At 40.9% G+C, this 23,722-nt stretch overlaps 1 protein-coding gene and 1 long non-coding RNA gene across 7 annotated transcripts in view; one reads left to right on the forward strand and one right to left on the reverse strand.

Moving 5' to 3' along the window:
• Positions 1–23,722, forward strand: part of MYO6 (myosin VI) — a 114,721-nt gene that overhangs the window by 71,950 nt on the left and 19,049 nt on the right. For 3 of the 6 annotated variants that reach the window (XM_083729964.1, XM_083729966.1, XM_083729965.1), the window contains exons 20-30: positions 8,243–8,336; positions 12,745–12,875; positions 12,999–13,076; positions 14,345–14,474; positions 16,299–16,389; positions 17,341–17,491; positions 17,977–18,185; positions 18,763–18,841; positions 21,462–21,622; positions 23,067–23,096; positions 23,540–23,578. In XM_083729964.1, coding sequence (XP_083586090.1) covers positions 8,243–8,336; positions 12,745–12,875; positions 12,999–13,076; positions 14,345–14,474; positions 16,299–16,389; positions 17,341–17,491; positions 17,977–18,185; positions 18,763–18,841; positions 21,462–21,622; positions 23,067–23,096; positions 23,540–23,578 — 1,193 coding nt within the window. Of the gene's footprint in view, positions 1–8,242; positions 8,337–12,744; positions 12,876–12,998; positions 13,077–14,344; positions 14,947–15,207; positions 16,390–17,340; positions 17,492–17,976; positions 18,186–18,762; positions 18,842–21,461; positions 21,623–23,066; positions 23,097–23,539; positions 23,579–23,722 lie in introns of all 6 variants that reach the window. The other 3 variants (XM_083729967.1, XM_083729968.1, XR_014561902.1) reach the window with 2 other exon arrangements.
• On the reverse strand, positions 11,421–14,278 carry LOC310840785. Its single transcript, XR_014562133.1, has 3 exons — positions 14,185–14,278; positions 13,287–13,346; positions 11,421–11,596 (listed from the first exon to the last, which is right to left on the reverse strand). It is a non-coding gene; the product is annotated as an uncharacterized lncRNA (long non-coding RNA).

Below are 23,722 nucleotides of genomic sequence, written 5' to 3' on the forward strand. Positions count from 1 at the left end.
CCTACTAAAACATCACTTCTTTATTTTCTTTGGCAGTCACTCATAGCCAAGTAAAATTGTCTTCCATGAACAGGGTCTTAACAGTGAGTCTGTAAGTGACTGTGGAGGCCAATTCTGTTTTTTTTTTTTTTTTCAAAATTTTTATTAGGTTTTTTTAATAAAAGAGATACAAAAATGAAAAACAGCATTGTTTGTGTCTTTACAAAGTTTCATAACATCTTTGGACTTCCTCGCGTCATCCGCTCGCACATACATTGTTCATAAAATTTTTCAAGCAAATTACCATCTTATTTGTAATCTTATAACCAATCATTACAATATAGTCTAATAATGCTCATCTAATTTAGTGATGGCCAATTGTTTATAATCAAGCATCCTTCTTAGCATTCCATCAAATTACAATAATTTTGTAAATAAATCTTAAATTTCTTCCAGTCTTCTTCAATCCTTTCTTCTCCTAGGTCTCGAATTCTGCCAGTCATTTCCGCCAGCTGCATATAGTCCATCAGCTGCATCTGCCATTCTTCCAGCGTGGGTAGATCTTGAGTTTTCCAGTTCTTTGCGATGAGTATCCTTGCTGCCGTTGTTGCATACATAAAGAAAGTTCTGTCCTTCTTTGACACCTTCTGGCCGACAATACCCAGAAGGAAGGCCTCTGGTTTCTTAGTGAAAGTATACTTAAATACCTTTTTCAGTTCATTATATATCATTTCCCAGAAGGCCTTCACTTTAGGGCAAGTCCACCAGAGGTGAAAGAATGTTCCTTCATTTTCTTTACATTTCCAACATTTATTGTCAGACGAGTGGTATATTTTGGCAAGCTTAACTGGGGTCATGTACCATCTGTATATCATTTTCATTATATTTTCTTTCAAAGCATTACATGCAGTAAAGTTTAGCCCAGTGGTCCACAACCTTTCCCATTCCTCAAACATAATGTTGTGCCCAATGTCCTGTGCCCACTTTATCATAGCCGATTTAACCATTTCGTCTTGTGTGTTCCATTTCAACAGCAAGTTATACATTCTTGAAAGTACCTTAGTCTTAGGTTCTAACAGTTCAGTTTCCAGCTTCGATTTCTCCACCTGGAACCCTAGCTTTTTGTCATTTTTAAAAACTTCTTTAATCTGAGCGTAATGTAACCAGTCTCGCACTTTATCCTTCATTTTTTCCATACTCTGCAATTTCCAGTTATTTCCATCTTTTTCTAATATTTCCCAATATTTTGGCCAATTGGCTTCCATATTGGGTCTTTTTCGGGCCTTAGCTTCCAGAGGTGAAAGCCACCTTGGGGTTTTATTTTCCAATAAGTCTTTATATTTTGTCCAGACATTAAACACTGCTTTTCTGACAATATGGTTCTTAAAGGCCTTATTGATCTTAACTTTGTCATACCATAAGTATGCATGCCAACCAAAATTATTATTAAACCCTTCCAGATCCAACACGTCAGTGTCTTCGAGAAGTAGCCAGTCTTTTAGCCAGCAGAAAGCTGCGGCTTCATAATACAACCTTAAGTCTGGCAGGGCAAAGCCCCCTCTTTCCTTTGCGTCAGTCAGTATCTTAAACTTAATTCTGGGCTTTTTGCCCTGCCAGACAAATTTAGAAATATCTCTCTGCCACTTCCGAAAGCATTCCGTCTTGTCTATAATCTGTAGTGTTTGAAACAAAAACAACATTTTTGGCAATACATTCATCTTAATAGCAGCAATTCGGCCTAACAAAGAAAGCTTCAATTTTGTCCAACTGTCCAAGTCTCTCTTAATTTCAGACCAGCATTTTTCATAATTTTCCTTAAATAGACTCAGATTTTTTGCTGTTATGTTCACCCCTAGGTACTTTACCTTTTTCACCAATGATAATTCTGTTTCTCTCTGAAACTGTTCTGATTCAATATCTGTCAAATTTTTCCCCAACACCTTAGTTTTCTGTTTGTTTAACTTAAATCCCGCCACCCGACCAAAATTGTCAATCAATTGTAAAACTCTTTTCGTACTAGATTCCGGCTCCTGCAGTGTCAAAACTAGGTCATCTGCAAAAGCTTTAAGTTTATATTGTTTCGCTCCGACCTGGATCCCTTGCACCAACCGGTCCCCTCTGATCAAGTTTAAGAGCACCTCCAGGACTGAAATAAATAACAAAGGGGAAATCGGGCAGCCTTGTCGTGTTCCTTTTTCAATTTTGAACTCTTCTGTTACCACATTATTAACAATCAATTTTGCTTTTTGTTCTGAATATATTGCGTCAATCCCATTTTCAAAACCCCTCCCCACTCCCATTTCTTTTAAATTTCCCTTCATAAATTTCCAAGAGATGTTGTCAAAGGCCTTCTCCGCATCTATAAAAATTAGCACTGCTTTAGTGTTTATGTCAGTTTGCAAAAGTTCCAAGACATCAATAATGTTCCTTGTGTTAGCAAACATGTGTCTGCCTGGGAGAAAGCCTGCCTGGTCTTTATGAATTACTTGACTTAAAACTCTTTTAAGTCTGTTTGCCAAAACATCAGCAAATATTTTGTAATCCACATTTAAAAGGGAGATGGGGCGGTAGTTCTTGAGCTGTGTCTTTTCAGTTTCTGATTTTGGTATCAATGTGATGAACGCTTCTTTCCACGATTCTGGCGCCTTCTTTCCCTCCATAATTTCATTGCTGACCTCCAGCAGTGGTTGGATCAAATAATCACTTAATGTCTTATAGTACTTGGAGGTCAAGCCGTCTGGCCCTGGAGATTTGCCCAATTTCAAGTTCTGAATGGCATGTTCAATCTCTTGTCGTGTTATTTTGCTGTTCAGGAGTAGTCGATTTTCTTGTGACAATTTTTTCAATCCGTTTTTCCTCAAAAATTGTTCAATCTCAACTTCATTCTGCGGCCCTTGAGTATATAATTTTTTAAAATATTTTTGAAAACACTTTCTAATCTCCACGGGGTTCTGTATACTTCTTCCTTCAATTTCCAAATTTGTTACTATGTTCAGTTTTTGTCTCTTCTTCAACTGCCAGGCCAGCAGTTTCCCACATTTATTTGCCGATTCAAACGTTTTTTGTTTCATTGATTTAATCTTCCATTCTATTTCCTGGTTTATCAGTTTTGAATATTGTGCCTGATGAAGTTTAATTTCTCTCAAAATCGGCTGTGACTTCGGATTGGCTCTTAGCTTCTTCTCTAGTTCTTTAATTTTCTCCAGAATCTTGTCTTTCTTTTCATTTTGTGTCCTTTTCCTTATGGCATTCTGTTGTATCAAGAACCCTCTCATCACAGCTTTGCTTGCGTCCCAAATTGTTCTTTTTTCCACCGCGGTGTTCAGGTTTATTTCGAAATAGTCCTTTATAACTTTTTGGGCCTTCTTAATGATCTCCTGATTTCTAAACAAATTGTCATTCATCTTCCATCTAAAGGAGCCGGTTGGTAATAATGTCATGTCCATTTTCAAGGCATTATGGTCGGAGCAGGTTTTTGGGCAGATTTCCACTTTCCTGACCTTAGGTGCCAGACCTCTAGTAATCCAAATTTGGTCGATTCTTGTCCAAGTCAGTTGAGCCTCAGAGAAAAATGTTCCTTCTTTTCCTAGGGGGTTCTTGATTCTCCATATGTCAATCCAGCCCATATTTTCTGTCATTTCAAAAAAGGTCTTTGGTAGTCTGCCATCTTTGGTAACTTTTTGACTTTGCGACTTATCCATGTTAGTTGATACAATCCCATTCATATCTCCCATCATTATGATGTTGTCATAGTCCAGATATTCCAGCATGCTTTCATGCAACTTCTTATAAAATTCCGATTTCCCATCATTTGGTGCATAGATTCCTAATATCAAAATTTTTTCTCCTTGATACTGTATTTCAATTGCCAAAATTCTGCCATGTTCATCTTTAAATAAGAATTTAGGTGAAAGGCTCTCTTTTGCATATATCACCACTCCTCTCTTCTTCACTATGTCTGAAGATATAAATTCTTGGCCAAGTCTCTTATTTATCAGCACTTTTCTGTGGAGCCTAGTCACGTGGGTTTCTTGCAGGCAAATAATGTCCAATTGTTCCTTTTTTAATATGTGAAAAATTTTCCTCCTTTTCTCCGGAATATTGCAGCCATTTATATTCCAACTCAGAAGTTGCAGAGACATCCTGGATAGATCTGGTTATTTTTCTGAGGGTGGTACCTTTTTCGCTGAATCTTCAGGATCCAAGGGTGCAGGTACCTCTGGTGTTTCGAGCTCCGATGGTAATCCAAGTTTTTTATGAAGGTCCTCTCCGTATTGGTTCAGAAATTTGTCTCTGTCTTCCAATGTTCTAATTTTGATCTTCCTCCCTCTGAAAGTAAAAGATAGTCCTTGTGGAAAATCCCACCTAAAGATGATGGCGTTGCTCCTCAAAAGTCTTGCTAATTCCAAATATTCCGATCTCAAATCCAAAAGCTGTTTGGGAACGTCCTTGTATAACTCAATCCTCTTATCTAAAATGTCCAGTGACTTTCCGTAGTGTAGGCCCAAAATCTTGTCCCTCTCCTCCTTTGATCTCAGTGATATCAAACAGTCTCTGGGCTTGTCTTTTTTTGTCAGTCTTCCAAGTCTGAAAGCTGATGTAATCTTAAAGTCCGTCTCTTCTAGGTTCCAGTGCTTGGAAAATATTTTGGTCAGAAACTCAGCCAGGTTGTCCTCTTCCACTTCGGGTATCGATCTAATCCTTAAGTTGGTCTCCCTACTTCTCAGTTCAATCATCGAGAGATAGGTCTGATGTTCACCAACTTGTTTGTTGAGTGGCCTCACCTCTTTTTCTAACTTTCCCAGCCTTTGGCTGGTGTCTTCAACCAATTTTCTGTTCTCCCCTGTAGCTCCCTTCAATTCTGCAATTGTTTCCACGTTCTGTGCCACTTGTCCAGCTAATTTATTTAAACATTCGGTGTTTTGGTCTATTTTAAAAGTTTGCTCATCAGCTTTTTTATCCAAGGATTCCACTTTCTTATCCAAAAATTCCAATTTTTCATATATTTTTTCTAAAATGGAGGCAGCTGTTCCTGAGGCCATATCTTCCAATTGTAGTTCCTCTGTTTCTCCTTCCCCTGCACGTGGCAGAGAAGCTGCTGCTTCCTCAGAGAGCACAGTGGGTACCGAAGATCTGCGTTGCTGCAAGGCTGAGGCTAAAGTTGTTTGTCTAGTTCGCGGTCTTTGTTCTTTTTCCTTTTCTTTTGGCTCCTTTTTCTTTGCGCCACTCATTCCAAATTTATCTAAGGCTCAAGGTCAAGCTGAGTTGTTCCCATGAGAAAAAGACAGCCCAGATGATAACATTCAACCAGGAGACCGGGAAACAGAAAGTATAAGGATGTCACTGCTGTAAAGTCCAAAACCTCTAGGGGGAGCTTAAAAAGTCTTTCAGAAGGGAATCAATAAATACAGTTCACAGAGAAAACAAAACCCATGTCCAAAAGCCTTCAAATGCTAAATCTTCAGCAGAGTTGGTTTTACAAAAACACAATGTTTCAAGCCGTGCTTGCTGGTACCTCATAAGATGTCAAAGTAGCAAAGTCCAAGCCCCTCAGATTTTTTCCAAATTTTGTTTCAAAGTATTTATGTCTGCAGGCTGACTGCTACTGTTGCCAGGCAGTTCCAGCACCTGGGTTTCCTTTTTTAAAATGTAGATTCCTCAGAGAAAGATCCTACAGTCCAAATCTTAGCATAAATCCAATGCTTAAAATCCTTTTCTGCATTAAAGTGATGCACTGAATGCTCAAATCCAAATTATAAAAGAGTTCATTCACTGCCTCCACTCCTCCTGCTCTTTGCTTTGAAGTTTAGTGTGAGCGGAAGACGGACTTCCTTTTTTTACGTCCTTGTGGAGGCCAATTCTGGAGCTGTACGGACATAGGTTTCAGGGCAGGAGTTGATCACAGTGAGAATTTGCCAAATGTGCCTTTCTCTTAGCTCGTTTCTCCTTTTTGCCCTGAGTTTGTGCTTCTTCAAAGGCCATGACACCTTTGGTGAAGGCTGTTTTCTAACTGGAGCTCTCACAGGCCAGTGTTTCCCAGTTATCAGTGTTTATACTACATTTTTTTAGGTTTGCCTTGAGAGCATCTTTAAATCTCTCTCGGTGTCCACTTGTATTTAACTTTCCATTCTTTAGTTGGGAATAGAGTAGTTGCTTTGAAGGACGATAGTCAGGCATCTGCACAACATGACCAGTCCAACGAAATTGATGTTGAAGAATCAATGCTTTGACACTGGTGATCTTTGCTTCTTCTAGTACACTAACATTAGTTCGTCTGTCTTCCCAAGTGATGTGTAATTGTGTTTCTTTTTTTTTTTAAAAAAAATCTCACATAGTCTTTAACAAACACATTTAAAAACTTGATGTAAGCTTGATGTAAATTAGTGCTATGCAAGAAACTTCTTTTGCATTTTTTATTTTTGGGAGAATTCTCCATTTAAAAATTATCAAAGGAGAGAGAAAAATTGAGGGAATCCTCATGGTTGTGTATAGAGAGGTGTTCATCCTTTTTTCATTCTATAAATAATCTCTTCAGCCTTCCTGGGTGCACATGTTTCAGTTTCATGGTATCATAGAATCACAGAGTTAGAAGAGACCACGAGGCTATGGCTCTGAGTTCATAGTATCCAACACATCCAGATATGGATTTAAGGTGTTTTTTTGTGTTGTCCACCCAGCAGCAGATGCCACCACAACTCATGCATGTGATGTGATAAAGCTGTGCATGTGATAGAGAGACAGAGCAAAAAATGCTTGTGGAAGGAGCACCCCAATACTATTGAATCTGGACAGGGTTTGGGAGCCTTTTAAATTGATGAACAAGCAGCATGTGAACAAATGCTGTGAAATAATGAAAGCTGGTTTTCTCTGCCTCTCTTGCCTAGATATAACAGGCACTTCAAAACCAGATGAAAACTTGGGAGGTGGAAAAGGGAGATTCTAGAGGAAGAGTAAATGTTCTTCAAGCTTTTTGGACTGTCTTTTGGTGGTGTCATTCATTAGCTGCAGTCTTATTTGTATATTGACCTCTGGATGTTTGGAATAAGTGTCTGAGATGTTCTGGCCATAATTGCCACATAATTATGAGTTGATTTAAGAGCCCCTCAGAAAGACCTCGAGCCAGACTTGTCAATTCATGTATTCATCAAATGCTTCCTTAATAAATGAATGCTTATCAGCCTTTTGGGATGCTGCTTTATGGCTCTGAAGTTGTGTAGACAGATTAAAAAATGCCTTATTTTGACAGCATCTGTTCTATCTCAGAGCTCAGCCTAAAGCTCAAAATATTTTATCCTCTCCTCCATACCCCATGATGAGTGAGTAGTAGTGATGAGTGAACTCTCTTCCCCCAATATCTATAAACTGAGCTGCTCCCCGCATTGGAAATATATATCAGTTTATTCCAGATCCTATTCAGAACTTGACTTGCCACCCACACTCTCTGAACACCATCAGGAATGCAGTGGTCTGAAAACTACTCAGTACTCTTTCAAAAGCCACTGTGGTCTGCCCTGTAGTTCTGTCCCCACTTAAATGTTGTGGGGGTTTTTGGTAACTGCAGCAGTGGCAGTACAACCTCCCTCATTCCTTTTTCAGAATTTGCACACTACTGCAAGGGACCCTGAGAAATATAACTTTCCCAAGGCACTTGAGTTCTGGGTATCAATACTAGTCTCAATAAAAAAAAGGAGGAGGGAGGAATTCTTCTTTAGCTAGGGAAAACTATTGCAAAGCACCTTGTTCTTCAAAGAATAAAATATTCCTGTGCCTTTCTCTGTATTTGCATTTACTTAAAAGGGAAAACAAGTTATCTTTCACCCTAGAAGCCTGGAGGAAAAATACTGGTCATGAAGTGAGGGGTAGTGTCTAGAAAGGGAAAGGCTCAGTTTTAGAATCTTTATGCAATTCTCAGATGATCTGAGCTGGCTGGCTTCCTTCAAAAGGTGTGTAACTTTTTGAACGTACATGAAGTTTAATCTTTTGCAAAGTTTGTCTGTCTTGCTCTCCCCCTTTTTCCCCCTCAAAGAAGAGGATCCAAACAATGGAGAAAATATTAATATGCACCAATATGGTACAATAGCAGTTTGATTTAGATAATGCTTCTAAACACCAGCTTTTCCGAAGGTGAAATAATTGAGGTTTTAATGGGCAGTTGGATTCATATGGGGACAGTAAAGCCTGAAGCCTCAAAATCTATTATTTTACTTATAAGTGATTTGCATGTATTTTTGTGATGTTGCCAACCTGCTGCCTTTTCCAACAGGGGTCTAGCTTTATTCGCTGTATCAAGCCTAATTTAAAGATGACAAGCCACCACTTCGAAGGCGCCCAGATCCTCTCCCAGCTCCAGTGTTCAGGTAACTTGATGTGTCTTGTTCAGTTCTGTAGCACGATTGTCATGTAGATGAAAAGATTCATGCGGAGTTGTAACAACAGGGCTTTAGACAAGTCTTCCTTAATTAGAAACAACAGGTTACTTTTTAATTTCAGCAAAGCTCTGCCAGTGCAGCAAGATTACTGGTGCATAACAATAAGTGGGAGATAATATTGATTCTTAGTTAACCCAGCTACTTTTTAAAGGGCAACAACTTAATCCTTGTTTCTTAAGCATTTTAAAAGCAGAGAGGAAAGAACTGGACATTCTATGCACTTGGCTTGGGTCGAAACTTCCCATTCGCAGGACATTCCATAGGAAGGGGGTTTTTTTTTTTTGTCTCTTCCTCCCTCGCTCTGCAACCTACTGGTATTTCCTGAAAATCTGCTGTGAAGAGTTGGGTGATCCTCCAGAGCAGCATGGGAGGTGGTGCTGGGAGCTGTAGGTAAAAAGGAGAATCAGTCCAAAGCCCTCCTTTTTCCAGCAGGAACCTCTGCTTGGTCAGAGCTGCTTCAGCAACCAGAAAGCACCTGTCCATTCTTAAAATGCCATGTCACAATCTTGTCTACAGTAAAAGGGAAGCTTAATGGTAACGGTCTGAGCATGAGATCATAATGCATTATCAGATTAGAAAGAGAGCACCATGCCATCATCACCTGAGCACCTTTGAAATATTTTATATTGCCATCCTCCCATTTGCATATATTGAATTTGGATCTAATTACTGCTATACTAATTAATCTTCCATATAGCAGTTCTTTGTGAAGCATTGGGTGAAAATACTGTTACGAAAAGTTTACAGTTTAGATTCATCCCTCCACAAATGCAAAATAACTGTATTGGGGAGGTGGTCATGGAAGGTGCCAGTATATCCCCTTAGATCTTTGGTGCAGAGCTGGTATTTCACAAATCCAACTTCGAGGTCTTGCTCTGTGCACTAGCATCAAGGAGAAGGGAAGGGAAGGGAAGGGAAGGAGAAGAGAAAAACAGCACGCTGTGTTTGTAGGAGAGGCGTTCCACCTTTCTCAAGCCCCTTTCATTCCTAAAAAAACAAAAGTCAGATCATACTTAGTTCTGTACGTCCCCTACCCATGGAAATCCAGTTCCAGAGGGCAGCAAGGAAATCTGTAACAGGTCGCCCAGAGGCTACATATTTGGACACTGGGGTCAAACTAAAAGAAGTTAAGGTAAAGGACCCCTGGATGGTTAAGTCAAGTCAAAGGTGACTATGGGGTTTGGCGTTCCTCTCGCTTTTCAGGCCAAGGGAGCCAGCATTTGTCCACAGACAGCTTTCCGGGTCATGTGGCCAGCAGGACTAATCTGCTTCTGGCACAACGGGACACTGTGATGAGTGCCAGAGTGCACGGAAACGCTGCTTACCTTCCCGCCGCAGCGGTACCTATTTATCTACTTGCCCTGGCATGCTTTCGAACTGCTAGGTCGGCAGGAGCTGGGACAGAGCAATGGGAGCTCACCCCGTTACACGGATTCGAACCGCCGACCTTCCAATCAGCAAGCCCAAGAGGCTCAGTGATTTAGACTACAAAAACAAGGTGTAGACAGCATCGTGCCCTCCAGATGTTGTTGAACTCCATCCACCCTAGTCAACATGACCACTTGGAGAGACCCCATTAGCTCCTCCTGGAGTAGTAATTAGTCAAAGCTATGTGTCATGACAGCAAACATTGAAGGCACACACTTTTTTGAGGTTCATGTAAATTACAGTAATAGTTTCCTTGTGAGTTCTTGTGCCAAATTCCCAAAGTAGTCGGAGGAGATGTATTTAATTCCTTCTATTTTTTATAAAAAGAGTTGTCCACATTCCTGCGTGGCTTGTCCCTAATGACTTCTCCTGGAGGGGGAAAAATCGGCATTAATGATGACATTAGAAACCTGTTTTTTAAAACTATTTGAGAGTAATGTAGCTTGCGAGTTACAGGGAACCAGACAGAGGGCCTTCTCGGTAGTGGCGCCCGCCCTGTGGAACGCCCTCCCTTCAGATGTGAAGGAAATAAGCAGCTATCTTATCTTTAAAAGACATCTGAAGGCAGCCCTGTTTAGGGAAGTTTTTAATATTTAATGCTGTATTGTTTTTAACACTCGATTGGGAGTCCCCCAGAGTGGCTGGGGAAACTCAGCCAGATGGACGGGGTATAAATAATAATAATAATTATTATTTAAGACACTTATTCAAAAGAAGCCACAACCTCACCAAATCAGGATGCTTTTCTGGTATTGTGGATTGGATCAAAATGTTTCCTTTTTTCTGTTAAAAGTAAGCTTTTTCTAATGGGAGCAGGAAGGTTTTGACTCCAAACCTGTGAAATCAATAGTATGTGGATTCATATACTTTAAGGCTGCAGTGCATTAATCTGAGAGCAGCGCCCACTGAACTCAGTGAACCTTACTTCTGCAGATACATTCTTAAGATGGACTGTAGCCCTTAATGCACGCAGCCGGAGGTTCCATTGACATTCATGGACCTTTTTCCCACTGGAATGTTTATAATTCAGGCGCAATAGGCTACCTAACTATGGGCTACACCTGCCTCACACCACACGTGCGCAAAGAGCTATTGCCTTCTCTAGCATTTTAATTGTTTAACTTCTGTTGGTGGTTATTTTGCATCTAAGTCACTTTGGGTACATGAGTAGCAAAGTGACAAATAATAGCGCAAACCTATACTCCATTACTTAGAAGTGTGCCCTGTTGACTTCAGTGGAACGACTTTCCAGGTACGTTATGCATAAGACTGCAGCCAAAATCTCTACCAGACTAGGCAAAATGCTCTCACTCGCTGTCATCTGGGGAGCAAGTAGAGCTGTGGATTGGACATCAGAAAATCTGGGATACAGAACAGGTTTTCAGGAGGCACCTAATTTCCTCTGAAATAAGCCTCGTTTCCAGTTAGGCTTCCAGTTTTCATTAGCTGCCACCTCAGTTTTTCTCTTAATTTAGCATGCCAGAGGGGCCCTGAGACTTTAAGCATCTGGTTCATCTTGGCAAGCCTCCCTCTTGCTTGTCATGTCAAGTTACATTTAAAGTTTAATTTAGCAAATCAGTCATAAACGCTTAACAACTTTGCTTTAATTAGGGTTCTATTGACACCATTTTTGGCTGATAATCTGAAGGCTGATCGCTCTTGGCAAGTATTGTGAAAGAGGGAGGTGGGGAAGTAATAAAACTCCGTACTTCTGTGTTGCTCACAAGCCGTGGTTTTCTTTTATGGGTTTCTGTTTCTATCTTCTCGTTGAGAAACAAGTTCATGCAAATTTAAAGGGGGAGAAACATGCTAAAAATAAATGGCTTATTAATATGAGAAGCAGGAGAGGGAGAAATTAAAATAACATGAATGTCTCCAAGAATAAATGCAGCAGAGAGCATCTTCTGTCTCCCCCCTTTTTTACATAGAAAGGACTGTTAGCCACATGATAGACTGCACATCTCCCATTTATTTGGATTTCTCTTCCAAGGTTGCATTTATTGATTTGTTGTACAAGAGTTCTTAGCTAACCCTTCACCATGAGGGCAGGTTACGTCATAACATACGCTTATAAAAACAGATAAAACAGCTGATAAAATGAAACCATCCTAGCCAGAACAAAATAATATAAATTTAGCAGAAGAGGCGACTCTCACAAAACAAACAAACACAAATTTCAGGCAATAAAACAATAGCTAATAGCACACCCAGTAAGAAATTTCACTGTCTCTAAAATAAAATATTAAACTTCAGTACACAAATATCCAGCATATGTGCATTTGTGTACTCCTGGATGCATTATACCCATGCACACGTTATAATTAGAGTCCAGTCTATACAAGAACTGGTAGTTTTAAATCTCGTTCAGGAGGCTAGACAACCAGATTACCTTATACCTTTGCTCATGTCATCCCTGCTCAACCTCACTCCCCTTCAAACAGTCCAGTGATTCTGTCTCCATGGGAAAGGTTTTGAGTCACGTGGGTATTTCCCAGCTCTTGCCCGCTTGCCATCTCCAAATTGCTACACCCTTCCTTGGCGATGCTTGAGTAGCTCTGCTATTCTATTGATCCTTTTGGACTTCCTGATACCTTTGATAATATTGAACATTAGGTGTATGTGGTGATGTGATGTGACTCACTTGGGATCTGCCTTTGAGCAATTGATCTGATTTTGAGCAATTCTGCTAGTACAGACAGACACTCTCACCATTCCCTTCTGTAAAATGTGACCAAGGCTTCCTGGGTTATGTTGCTCCTTGGGTGATGTTCAGCCCGTCACTGTGTCTCAGAATAAATGTGCAATGCTTGCAAAGTTTTAATGATCCCCGCCCCAGCGCATTGTGAGAGTGACAGCTGTGTCCCTTTAACTTAATTGGTGACATGTTTTTGCATTCTCGTTACTCTAGGCATGGTGTCTGTTTTGGATTTGATGCAAGGTGGCTTCCCATCCCGAGCCTCATTCCATGAGCTATATAACATGTACAAAAAGTACATGCCTGCAAAGCTGTCTCGTTTGGATCCTAGACTCTTCTGCAAGGTATTAACGTCTAGAATGCTAAATACACTTCTTTTGTATTTTTTATCATAGAGAATTGATATTCATTGAAATCTTTGTCCTCTCAAAGGATTTATTCATCAAAGTGTTTTTCTCCTCTCCCAGGCACTCTTCAAAGCCCTTGGATTAAATGAAAATGATTATAAATTTGGATTAACCAAAGTGTTTTTTAGACCTGGCAAGGTAAGTGTTATTGTTATCCAAGGAGAGTTGATGAATGTGAACATTTTCTACTCATTCTTTCTGTAAAGTAATTGGTAACTAAGACACGTGAAAGCTGGGTTGTTTTTTAAAAAATACAAAACAAAACCACAATTTAATTTTGTCCCTTCTGATGATGCAGATATTAGCAATGCCATTTCCAAGTTTTATTTACTTATCTATTTAAAATACCTTGATCAAACTTCTCCCTGTAATCAGATTGGCTTATAACAGATTTAAAAACCTAAATCTCTGGAACACAAAAAGTCAGAAAATGAGAGCAATGGTTTAAAACCCCACAATGAGCAATAAAGCCTTAGGCGCCAAAAGGTTTAGTAAACAAATAGGACTGACACCTTTTTCAAAAGGCCAGGGGAGATAACAAACTTTCTTAGAGAGCTTATTATTATTATTATTATTATTATTATTATTATTATTGAGGCTACAGTTGCAAAAGCCCTCTTTTATTGCTCTTGCAGCTGTATCCTCATATGCTGGCTCAGACTTGGGGCAAAGCAGTTTGCCAGACCATCAGATGGCCAGATGTATAGTGCATGTGGCTCATGCAAGGAAATCTATTTGGTTCTTTATTTTTATTCATGCATTCATGCATCCCACAAGGTGGAATACAACCTATAGAAATAAAATAATACAAAATACCCATTAAACAGCATTGAAAAACATCAATAAATACCGATAGATTAAAGGAGATATGTGGGGGGGGGGGAGTCAGGTTGTAAAGGCCTGTCTGTACACACACACACACAAAGTTTTTAGAAGATTTCTGAAGGGAGTGATGGTTCCTGTTGAACCTCTACTGGTGTTGAGTTTGACAGGGCAAGGCCTGCACACTAGATGCTCAGTCCCTGGGCACGGCAGCTGAACCTCAGGGGAGTGTGGAACCACCAGAAGGGCTTCATCAGATGGTCTCAGTGATCAAGGCGGAGCCTAAGCAATCAGGCAGTACTTAAAGGACCCTAGGCCCATTTTTATTTTTAACATTTGTCCGTCCATCCATCCATCCATCCATCCGTCAATCAATCAATCAATCAATCAATCACAGTCTGGCTTTAAATGTCAAAACCATCACCTTGAATAGAGCCCAGAAGCCCCCCCCCCCATGGCCATGGCCTTCACTGCCATGGTTACAACATTCTGTTTGTGCTTCATCCCACCTGAGCCCCCTCAACATTCCAAAACAGCTGTCATGTAAAGTATTTCCTCTTTGTGATGCTGGTGTCCACTTTCAGTTTGCAGAGTTTGATCAGATCATGAAGTCTGACCCAGATCATCTTGCTGAGTTGGTTAAACGAGTCAACCACTGGCTTATCTGCAGTCGTTGGAAGAAGGTCCAGTGGTGTTCTCTGTCGGTTATTAAATGTATGTGTTCACGGGTCTCTTGGGGGGGGGGGTGTCTGGAGGGGGGTATTTGTGAGCCAGCACTGAAAACTTCCTGAAGCTGCAGACTATTAAAACACACTTACTTGGAAATACTAGAACCCTGGAGCATGCAATGAAATTGATCAGGGGTATGTTCAGAATAGTCATTCCACACAGTGCATTATTTATGGACTGTATTATTTATGGAATTCACTGCCACAAGATGCCCTGATGAGCACTAGCTTAGCTGTTGCTACTACTCAGGATGGTTATAGGCAGGGTTATTTCAGAGGTAGGATGTTTTTCAGTACTTGTTGCTAGGGAGCAGCAACAGGAGAGGTCTGGTGCCTTTGTATCTTGCCTACGGACTTCCCAGAGGCATCTGGTTGGGTATCATGGGGAATGGAACAGAGTGGACGAGACAGACCTTTGGTATGATCCTGTAGGCGATCTTCTTATGCCCATATATTAAGTCAGAGGTAGGCAACCTAAGGCCCGGGGGCTCGATATGGCCCAATCGCCTTCTCAATCCAGTCCACAGACGGTCTGGGAATCAGTGTGTTTTTACATGAGTAGAATGTGTGCTTTTATTTAAAATGCATCTCTGGGTTATTTGTGGGGCATAGGAATTCGTTCATTTTTTCCCCTTCAAAATATAGCCAGGCCCACCACATGGTTTGAGGGATGGTGGATGGGCCCACGGCTGAAAAAGGTTGCTGACCCCTGTATTAAGTTGTGGAATTCCTTATCACAAGTTGCTGCGATGGCCTGTCAGTTCAGGCCAGGGGATGGGACACCTTTGACCCTCCAGGTATTGTTGGTCTGCAGCTTCCATCATCCCTGACCACAGTGACTGGCTCTGATGGGTCCTACAGCATCTCAAGGGCCACAGGTTCCCCATCCCTGGTTTAGATGCCTTAAAAATGATGCACACCTGGGTGAGAGGGGTCTTGAGAAATACTCATAGATTAATAGACTGAATGATCAAATTCCCAGAGGCACGGTGTGCTTCTAAATACCAGAAGCTGGTAGAAAAATAACAACAGGGGCTGCTAACTTGGTACTCTTAATTTGGGAGCTTACTGGAAACTGGTCACGGATGCAAACCCAATGCTCGGCTTTGAGGGTTTTTTAGTCAGATCCAGCAGGCTCCGTACATTATAATTTAAGTCTCCCACGCATGGGAGTGGGGCTCATAGCCAGGTAAATTTGTTCAGAAGCATGAGTACTGCTCACACAGGAATTGTTGACGGCCACAGTTGCCTTAACCACAAACGAGGAAAGGGAATGTTAGTTCAAGCTTGGGGAACTGATGACCCTCCAGATGGTGATGGAGCGCAACTCATATCAGCTGCAGCCAGCATGGTCAGTGGTTAGGGATGAAGGGAGTTAAATTCCAACATCTGTTAGGACACAGGTTTCCTGCTCCAGGGTTTGCTTTTAAATAACAAAAACAAAACCCAAACAACATTGTGTGAGGTTTTTGTCATCTGCTTGCCCTACCTTCCCAACTCCCATTTTATGGTATCATTATATATTGTTATTATTTCATTACATTTTAACCTCACCTTTCTTCCGAGTTCATGGTGGCATACGTAGTTTTCTTCCTTCCCCTTTTATCCTCAGAAAAACAATCCTGTGAGGTAGGTTAGGCCGAGAGGCTGCGACTGGCCTAAGATCATCCAGTGAGCCTTGTGTCTGAGCAGGGATCTGAACCCTGGTCTCCAAGGCCCTAGTCCAACACTCTAACCACTACACCACGTTGGCTTATGCCCTACCTGCACATTTGTGATGGTCTTTCAATTTTTTCTTTGTATTTCACAGTGAAAAACAAAATAAAATACAGAGCCGGTGCCTGCATTAAAATACAAAAGACGATTCGTATGTGGCTGTGCAAGAGAAAGCATAAACCGCGGTAAGAAGAAGCAATCCTATATATATGCTTGCACCCCACTCCTAAATGCCAGTGTACTGAATGACCAGTCCGGTTTTGTTGCTGGCAGAACCTGTACATCCCATCCAAGGCTTTGAGAGCCTGGAAAGAGTTCTAGGGATGTTAGGGGTGTTCCTTCTAGGATGCTAGATGTTAGGGGTGTTCCTTCTAGGACTTCAGTTCTACTGGTGCTGCCCTCCCTCATCTTGGGAAAGGTTAAGTTCTATGGGGAGCCTTCAAAACTACTTATTTATGTGATGTAATTGCAACATTTCTGAACTGCCCAGCTGCAAAAGTAAAATACAGAATCTCTGGGCGGTTCACAAATAAGTTTCAGCTAAGAAGTATAGAATTAGTAACCTAGAGAGAAAACCCCAAACAGTTTAAAAACAGCACTGGAATAAAGCCAGGCGTAAAAACAACGGTAACGCAACAAACTTTTTTTTAAAAAATGCATATCTTCCATCACAGTCCCTGTGTGCCATAAAACTTGCAATGCAAGACAGAATTCATAAGATTGGTGCAGTTGCTCTGTTTGTTACCCTGTCTGTAATTTTTCTTTTGAACTCCATGGCTTTGTCCAAGGGGAACCTGAGGGCACAGCATGGGACAGTGGTTCATAGCTAACATCCAGTGATACCTACTGTGTACTGCTCTGTGAACTTGGAATGAAGGGCAGCATATAAATTCAAGAAACAGTTTGTGCGGTGGAAATCTGGTTGCACAAACAGGGCTTCTGGTGTTTATCCTGCTCTGACACAACCCCCCAGAAATGTGCTCCTCACCAGGGTCTCCCAGAAGAGGAGAGGAAGAAGTATCCCCTGGTATGAGTAGATGCCCCATTGCTTGATGTTGGATCTCATTCTGTATTTGCTGTCTGCTTCTCAAAGGAGGGAGCCTTTTCTGAAATGTAGAGAAATGTTCCTTTCACAGCATTGATGGGCTAATAAAGGTCCGCACCTTGAAGAACAGGCTTGATAAATTCAATGAAGTAGTAAGTGCTCTGAAAGAGGGGAAAGCAGAAATGAGCAAGCAGGTCAAGGACCTTGAAACGTCTATTGATGCTTTGATGATCAAGATCAAGGTAAGAGAACATATTGAGAGCATATTATGTCCTGGAGATCTTCTGCTCTTAGGGATGAGGCCTTGGGAGGCATTTGATGGATTCAGAATCAAATTCCTATTAAGGGTTAAGTTTAAAAATATGCAAGGCGCTTAGTGTTTCATGCTAAATCTTTAAAATTTGGCACCGTAATGATCCATGCAGCACACAGAAAAGATGAATTGTGTGATAGCTTTTTTTAAAAAAATAAGCATGTAAATATGCATATTTCTTCCTACTTTGTGTAATTCTGTGCCTTTTTTTTTTTTTGCTTGTTTCTACAACCCTTTTTCTGGTTCTGCTTATTGTTAAAGGAGTGAGGAAACAGGATTTTCCTAGGACACGCTACTGCATATCTTATTCAACAATCTGTCATCGTCTTTGAAATTTCAGCAGTCGTTGCCGTTTCTTTTTGAAGCACATTTTTTGCAGCCATGAAGGCTAGTGACTAATGGTTTGTTTTGCAGGCCACTGAAATGCCTAGGCAGCAGATCCAGAAGGAATACGATGGTCTAGTGAGAAGCTCAGAGCAGCTTCTGGGCTCACTGCAGAAAAAGAAGCAACAGGAAGAAGAGCAAGAAAGGCTGCGGCGCATCCAGGAGGAAATGGAAAGAGAACGGAAGAGGCGTGAGGAAGAGGAGCAACGTCGGAAGAAGGAAGAGGACGAAAGGCGACTGTGAGTGTCCAATGCAATTGCCAGTTTTAGGGCCAACAGAAATGCAGGCATGGACAACCATCCAAAGTGAACTTTCCGTCTTAGAAAATTATCCTACAGAGATCCAGGCTGGGGAAACCTTTTCAGCCATGTTCCCCCATGGGAAACTTGTTCAGGGGCTTCATGCCAGTGGTGTATGAAGCCAGAGGCAAAAGTGGTCAGAGGAACAGTAGGCGATATTCCAGACATGAAAAGCCAGAGATTACTGCACATGCCCCCTGCCCTCTGCCCTCCAGAAAATGGAAGAGCTGACCAGGCAAAACCACTCAATGGGGTGGGAAATGTGGCCTGGGGCAAGCCCAAGGGCCAGATAGATCCATCCTTGTTTTAACCATAGATAGAAGACTAAATCCTAAGGAAACTATTCTTAAGAGACTGTCTCTTGAGTGTCTCTTTCCCCCCTCCCGAATACTTCTTTTGATGTAAACTTGTTTGCTTTCTTGTGGGAGAAAACAACGACGTAACGGTAAAGTGAGGGGAAGGGACAGAACAGTTCCTGAATGTTCGTTTTCTTTGAGTGTCAATTTTGTTTTTCTAGAAAGTATGAGATTGAAGCAAAGAGAAAACAGGAAGAAGAGGAGAGGAAAAAAAGGGAAGAAGAAGAAAGACGAATTCAGGTGGGACAGTTGCACTACTAGCACTTTCTCTGTCTCACAGTCATGCCCTCACTCCCTCAGAGTTTCCACAACGGACTGAATAGAACTTGCTCAAATGTAATACTAAAGCAAGTGTTCTGAGTCACAATTTGTTGAAGCTGGAGTGTGTGTGCATAGAACAATTAGGTGGTGTTGGCAAAAGGGCAGGTGAGATACTCTGTGGCCTCACAGAGTAACAGGTAAGACTTCCTTAAGGATATTGCTACAGGGAGTGATTAAATATTCATGTTAAAATAGGTAGTTGTAATGCAAGCTACCAAGCTAGATTTAAGACAGTCGTGAGCTTCAGCCCTTAGATTTGGTTCTGTGCTTTAAATCCACTACTAACATTAATATAATTTGGAGCACCGAAGGCGAGGGAGATTATGCTGCCTCAAAGAGAAAAGTACCTGCTAGGAGGAATTTGTCAGTTTTGAGCATGGAGGTTTAATGAGAGGGCTATTGCTACTCACAGATATGACAGAATAATGAAACCATGATTTAAATGTCAGTTTTGTTAAAAAGATTCCTTACAAAGTAACACTCATTTGCGGAAGCTTTTGGCTGCTCTTTAATGGAATCATAATGATAACGTATATTACTTGATAGCTGAGTTCTGCACTCTTTTGTTATATAGACCAGTTTTCTTTTTCATAATGTGACTTTGTATTAATCTCTTAAACTATGTTTAATTAAGAGAAGCAAAAGATCGCTGTTGATATCATACCCATTATTTCAAGATAATCTTTGCCCGCTTTGTGTTTAAATAACTCCTGGCTTGGGATATATTTAAAGGATATGTAGCATATATGAAGCTTTGCCGAACTGGCAGTTCTGAAAATTTTTTATAGAGTTGTGTACCTAAGTTCCATATAAGAAAAGTCATCTAATGAAGGTACTTTACCTGTTTTTGGATCCTTTGTTCCCTGTTATAAACAAGGACACTACTTTTTCTGTATTTTTTACTGGTTCTGTAACTGACTAGGTTACTGGAAAGATGTCTAATTAAGTAGTTCCATGATTCTTACAGTAGCTAATTCTCTAGTCCGTTTATAATCTCTGTCTACACATTTTAAGAGCCGAAGACAGAGAACCAGCTTTGTATCAGTGATCTAACAGCAGGATCTTTCTTACTTGCACCTGGTGCCCTGGGTTACATTTATTTTATTTATTATTCATATTTTACCTTTCCTCCAAGGAGCTCATAGAGTAATGCTGTTATTGAGTAGCGTTTAAATAACGCAAATAAACAAGGGATTATAGATACAACAAAAAAGGCACCCTTTGTGTATTTCAAGACTGAAGCATGCATTGCTACCAAACTGAGGGCATAATCAATTGCTGCTATTCAATCCTCATTCTTTCCTGCTTTTCCCTTTCCTGGTAATGGGGCTTGCACAGGACTGGTTGGTCGGCCGGCCAAGTATGCTGGTAACTGTGTGCCTTGGTCTTGATATACGTAAAGGGATGCCTTGTTCAGTTCAGTCTATGACCTTTCAGTGGATTTCCTTTCACTTGGCGATAGCAGCAGAGCAGCTGTTCCTTTCAGTGGGGCTTTTCCTTAGGCCACATTCAATCGGCTTTCCTTCTTGTGTCTGCTGCCACCGGGTAATCCAAAGTAGGGATCTGCATAGGGAAAGTCTCCATCGCAGAAATGAAGATTTACTCGACAATACCATAATCGGAATGAGAGCCGATGCCAGTCTGTGACGGTCATCCAGCCCACCGTTCTGGGAAGGCATTGCTGAATTAGGACTGTTGGGAATGTGTTGGTAGAGAGGTATTTTGGCACATGACAGCTGCTTGGGTCCTCAAGCTGTAGGAAACCTACACCTTCAGTTACCCCAGTTTTGGTAAGAGGTGCATGGGTCATCTATTCCATGGAAGATTCTACTCATTTAAACTTTTTCAGGTAGGAAACGATAGCATGGTCGCTGTGTTCCATTCACAAGTGGCCAATAAAAAAAAGAAAGATATCATCGGAGTGAGTTTTTGATATTTCCCTATAGAAGCAGCTCACTAAACGCACCATTCTGGAATAACGCATTGCAAAAGAACACAGAGAAGCCAGTACATTACAGTGCTTTGAGAAATGCATTTTGCAATCCTCTCTCTCATGAACTCAGTCAAGCGGTCTCAACTACATAGCATTATTATTGTTTTAAAAATGATAATGGATAAAACTCTGCTATGTACAATTGCAGACAATTCTGCAGCTGTCTGGACCCATAATTTAGTTATGTAAACCACTTAAATGTCTTTTGCCTGAGAGGTATATAGAATTTCTTCTAAAATTTGTTGATTTTCTGTGAGCTGTATTGCTTTTTCCCAACTCTGAAGATTTCTATCATGAAAACCTGGTTTCTAAATTAACATATGAAGGGCTTCCTATACTGAACTTATACTTCTTTTCTCATCTTGATCCATGCTGTTTGCAAGCTCTCCATGGGCTTACAGTAACCCATTTGAGCACAGGTGTTTTAGGCTGTATTTTGTAAACTCGACTGTGTGTTTCACCTAAGTGATCATTTTTCTACAGAAGCAGGCAGTATGGACTTGGGAAATGTTTCCCCATGTAACTTAATTTTACGCCACTCTCCAGGCTGAAGTTGAGGCACAGCTGGCACAAGAACGCGAAGAAGCGAACCAGCAGCAGGCAGTTCTGGAACAAGAGCGCAGAGACCATGAGCTGGCCATGAGAATTGCCCAGAGTGAGTCGGAACTCATCAATGATGAATCTCAGCTGGACCCCGGGTTGCGCAGGTATTGCACTTTGTTAGTTTTGCCCTTCAAAAAAGATATTGCCATTGAAAAGGTGTCTTTCTTAAATAGGAAGCTAATATTATTTCTTATTTTATTTTATTTACTGCATTTAAAACATTTGTATGCCACCTTTAAGAATGAGCACTTTCTCCAAGTATTGCCTATAAACACAATCTACAATGCAATTAGGGACGTGGGTGGCACTGTGGTCTAAACTACTGAGCCTCTTGGGCTTGCCGATCAGAAGGTCGGCAGTTCGAAACCCCACAGTGGGGTGAGCTCCCGTTGCTCGGTCCCAGCTCCTGCCGACCTAGCAGTTCGAAAGCACCCCCCCCCAAAAGTGCAAATAGATAAATAGGTACCGCTCCGTCTGGAAGGTAAACAGCGTTTCTGTGCATTGCTCTGGTTTCGTTGCGCCAGAAGTGGCTTAGTCATGCTGGCCACATGACCCAGAAAAACTGTCTGCAGACAAACACCGCCTCCCTTGGCCTGTAAAGCAAGATGAGCGCCTCAACCCCAAAGTCGTCTGCGACTGAACTTAACTGTCAAGGGTCCTTTGCCTTTACCTTTTACAATGCAATTAGCATCAGAAATATTGATAAACCTGGGAAGCCCCTTCTGAATAACACACACACATAGGTTGAATTGAGCAGTAATAAAACAAACACCCAGCCCAAAACGAAAACGAGTGCATTTAAAAGATGATCTTCATTCCAGGAATCCATGTGCTTGCTTGTTTGTGCTAAACCATGGTTTAACTTGGCATTTCATACCATAATTTTAGTTTAAGCCAATTTAATAGCAGCATGCCATTTAAGTGCAGCGTAAGTTCTACTCTGTGTGGTTTGTAACCCCAAACCAAAGAAACTTTACAAGAATTTACCAGCTATCCTTTCGTTTCAGACACATACCCTCCTAGTGCTGTATAAATGAGTAAGAAGACTCCAGTCAAATTAACTTTAGAACATATCCAAATATTAAACTTGCTTAGGTCTTCTGTCCTTCCTTTGCATCATATATATTCCTGTTGGGCGAAAGCCTTCTGTAAATTCTGACCACCAGGCTTAATATGGTGCTATGGCTGGAGTATTGGCTCAGTACTGGGGAAATCCAGGTTCAAATCCTAACTCTGTTAGGAAACCCACCAGTTGACCTTGGGGGGGATTGGCTGTCTCACCATGATCTACCTCAGAGGATCGTGGTGAGGATAAAATTGGATGGTGGAGAGACCAGATACACTCCCTTGAGCAATTTGGAGTAAGGGCTAGATAGAAAAACACTAATTGAAAAAACCAACATTTTAAGCCACCCCTGAGAATCGGATGCTGGGCCTTCTGGATAATAACAGGCAATCATTTGCCCAAACAGGCTTTGTAATGTCGCAAATTAGTACAAAACTAACTTAGGAAAATGCCACACTAACCAAAATATCTTCTATTTGCAGACCCAATGGAACAAGATGTCAAATGACTGCGTATGACAATCTTTTTTTTATGGGGCATTCTGTAGAAATCTGTGGGCTTTAAATTTTTAAAAATAATTTTCCACAATGTAAGCCACCTTGCTAACGAATGTTCTTTATTTCCATTTACCGCAGAATAGTTATAATTTGAGCATGGGTCCTGTTTGAGTGTCAGTCTTTCAGACTCCTTATATACAGGTGCAATTGGTTGTAATTTAAATGTCACCTATGTAAGTGTGGTTGTTTGATTCAATCAAAGTGTATATTTCTGATATCAGCTAAACAAAGATTAATTATTGTTTTACTGATAAAACTCTGGATCGGTTTAGTGCAGCATAATTTTTAGGATAGACATCTGTCTGCTGATCCAGTATTAGATGTATAAAACCACTGGAATTACTATGCTAGCACTTTTATATTCCCTCTACCCTCATATATTCTTAATTCTTTTATAGGGAGCAAATAGCCAGTGAAATGTCAGAAATTTTGTCTAGGTGGGTGTAACAGGTTGTTGGAAACAAATCAGTTCAATCGCCATATGAAATAATCATAATAAATCAAAATAAAGGACAATTAAGTTCTATTTGAATTGCTTTGGGAAAATGAAGAAATAACTTCTAATCAAGATTCGTTCATTG

Source organism: Podarcis gaigeae (genome assembly GCF_964106915.1).
Source record: "Podarcis gaigeae genome assembly, chromosome: 3".
NCBI lineage: Eukaryota > Metazoa > Chordata > Lepidosauria > Squamata > Lacertidae > Podarcis > Podarcis gaigeae.